The sequence below is a fragment of the Aplysia californica genome, unplaced genomic scaffold, assembly GCF_000002075.1.
Source record: "Aplysia californica isolate F4 #8 unplaced genomic scaffold, AplCal3.0 scaffold00098, whole genome shotgun sequence".
Lineage (NCBI taxonomy): Eukaryota > Metazoa > Mollusca > Gastropoda > Aplysiida > Aplysiidae > Aplysia > Aplysia californica.
In genome coordinates this window covers 432,954-434,979 of record NW_004797368.1, presented here as the reverse complement: position 1 = coordinate 434,979, position 2,026 = coordinate 432,954, and the positions used below count along the sequence as shown (strand labels likewise).

Here is a 2,026-nt window from a genome sequence, read left to right as displayed (position 1 = left end):
TCTCTCTCTCTCTCGCTCTCTGCCTCTCTTTCTCTCTCTCTCTCTTTCTGTGTTTGTGTGTGTATGTGAGTCCATCTATCTCCCAGTCTCTCTATTGCATCCCGTCTCTCTCATCTCTGTCAGTTTCCCCTTTACTGTATCCTTCTTGAACAGAAGAAGCATTATGTCGCCGTCTGTGGTGTAGCAGGTAGGCGCTCTGCTGTAGCACGCAGAAGACTTGAGACCAATGTCCCATTTGAATAGCATTTTTTATGGAGTATTTCGTCTTTCTGATAGGACTTTGATTCCCTCCGAGCCCGGATTGGCCCTGACAGGTGGGATCGAAGCCTGCCTCCTAAATGACCTCCTAGATTCGCCGATTTTTAAAGAAGACATTATATATTTGACATTATAATATGTTCGTGTAGAAACAACACAAACCAAAACAAACAAAAACAAAACAACCCCTTTAAGTTCAGTTTGTTTTGCATTAAAGATTCGACAAGTGAATACATGTAGGGGCCTATTGGACCATCAGGAAAACAAACTGGTTATCATCCCTCCCTCCCCACCCCCCTCCTCCCATACCATCTTTTTTTCTCCAACAGAGACAGATTTCGAACAGCTATCAATGTGTGGGGTGACTCGGTAGGAGCTGGCATCCTCAACCACGTTTTCCGTAGACTTTTCAGAGAAGTGAGTTCTCCATAATATAAACGTTCCCAGAAGTGCATGTTCTGAGAGCTTTTCGAATGTGAAAGTCGGTAAAAATCATTCTGTTGTTGTAAACTGTCAGCGGACAAAATGTAGTCATATCAGATTGTAATATTAATCAGCATTGGTGTCCATGGTGTAAAAGTTAGACTCTGTGCTGTTAATTTTAGTTTTATTACGGTCATATGAGCGCCAAGGGGTGGATGTCAACAGAGAAGTCCAAACGGAGAATAAGGCTTACTCTGCTCACCTCTCTAGCCTCAAAAGTGCAAAGTCTGCCTGTGGGTGGTTGGCGGTGCTCTGGTGTGGTTTGCTTCTTCTTTCCTATCAAACATCTATCGTCCTTATCTCCCCTTCATCTTTTTTATGTTTGTTACTCTCTTGTAACAGCTCTAATCTTCTGGCGCTCATATGACCTTATGCAGTTGCGAGCGCCGAAAAACCCCTACTAAACTAAACTAACTAAAAGGTCTGCCTCGGCCATCATATCAAGGCACCCCGGAATTAGCAGTTCACAAGAGAGTGACATTCATACAAAAAGAAGTAGAGGGAAAAAAGGACGACTGTAAAAATGAGGAAAGAAAATGCAGCAGTTCCCCCTATTTTGTTCCGGCACAGTATGAGCATGACATTGACAAATCAGCCAATTCACAATTCTACTGCCCATAAGAACATGTTAATATCCCCCCTTTGGGAATGACCTAAAGACAACTTCAGTCAGTGGCACTGGCCGGGTCGGGGTCGGTGCCGTTGCACACAGACGACATGAGTTCTGTTCTCGAGTGAGGAGGGTATGTTTTGAATTGAGTATCTCCATCTGTCTGCTGGGATGTTGCATCCCTTTAAGTTTAAGCGCTGGTTGACCCTGTCATGCAGGATTAAAGCAGCAGTATTTCTAAATTATCTAACTCGTGGCGATACGATGTTGGTGTAACCCACTTCCGATGTAATTAGATAGATTACGAGTATTATATTCGAACACACTCTAATAACCACCCATCATATTTTCACTCGGCGCCCGCCCGCCCCCAACCCCCCACTCCTCCTTCCTTCTGACCTGTTGTTTTGTTATGAGTTTTACCGCGCTCGCAACTGCATATGGTCATATGAGCGTGCGAAACACAAGTTGGTTGCATTCACAACAGTTCACTGCACGACTGGGCTCGGGTTAATAATCAGATTTTAAAATGTTAAAATGTTTTAGAAAATTGAGGTAACTGCGTTTGTAATTTAAAATAACTTTTTAAAATACATAACAATAATTATAAACAATTTTATTTCATTTTACAATTTCCCATAAAGGCCACCAGACCTGTTTGACTGCACGTTTGCC

At 42.8% G+C, this 2,026-nt stretch overlaps 1 protein-coding gene across 1 annotated transcript in view; it reads left to right on the top strand.

Moving 5' to 3' along the window:
• LOC101847574 (excitatory amino acid transporter 1) overlaps positions 1–2,026 on the top strand; it is a gene marked incomplete at its 5' end in the record, with an annotated part of 16,023 nt that overhangs the window by 11,232 nt on the left and 2,765 nt on the right. The window contains 1 exon segment of the mRNA XM_013080753.2: positions 588–675. Within this exon segment, the coding sequence (XP_012936207.1) occupies positions 588–675 (88 nt within the window).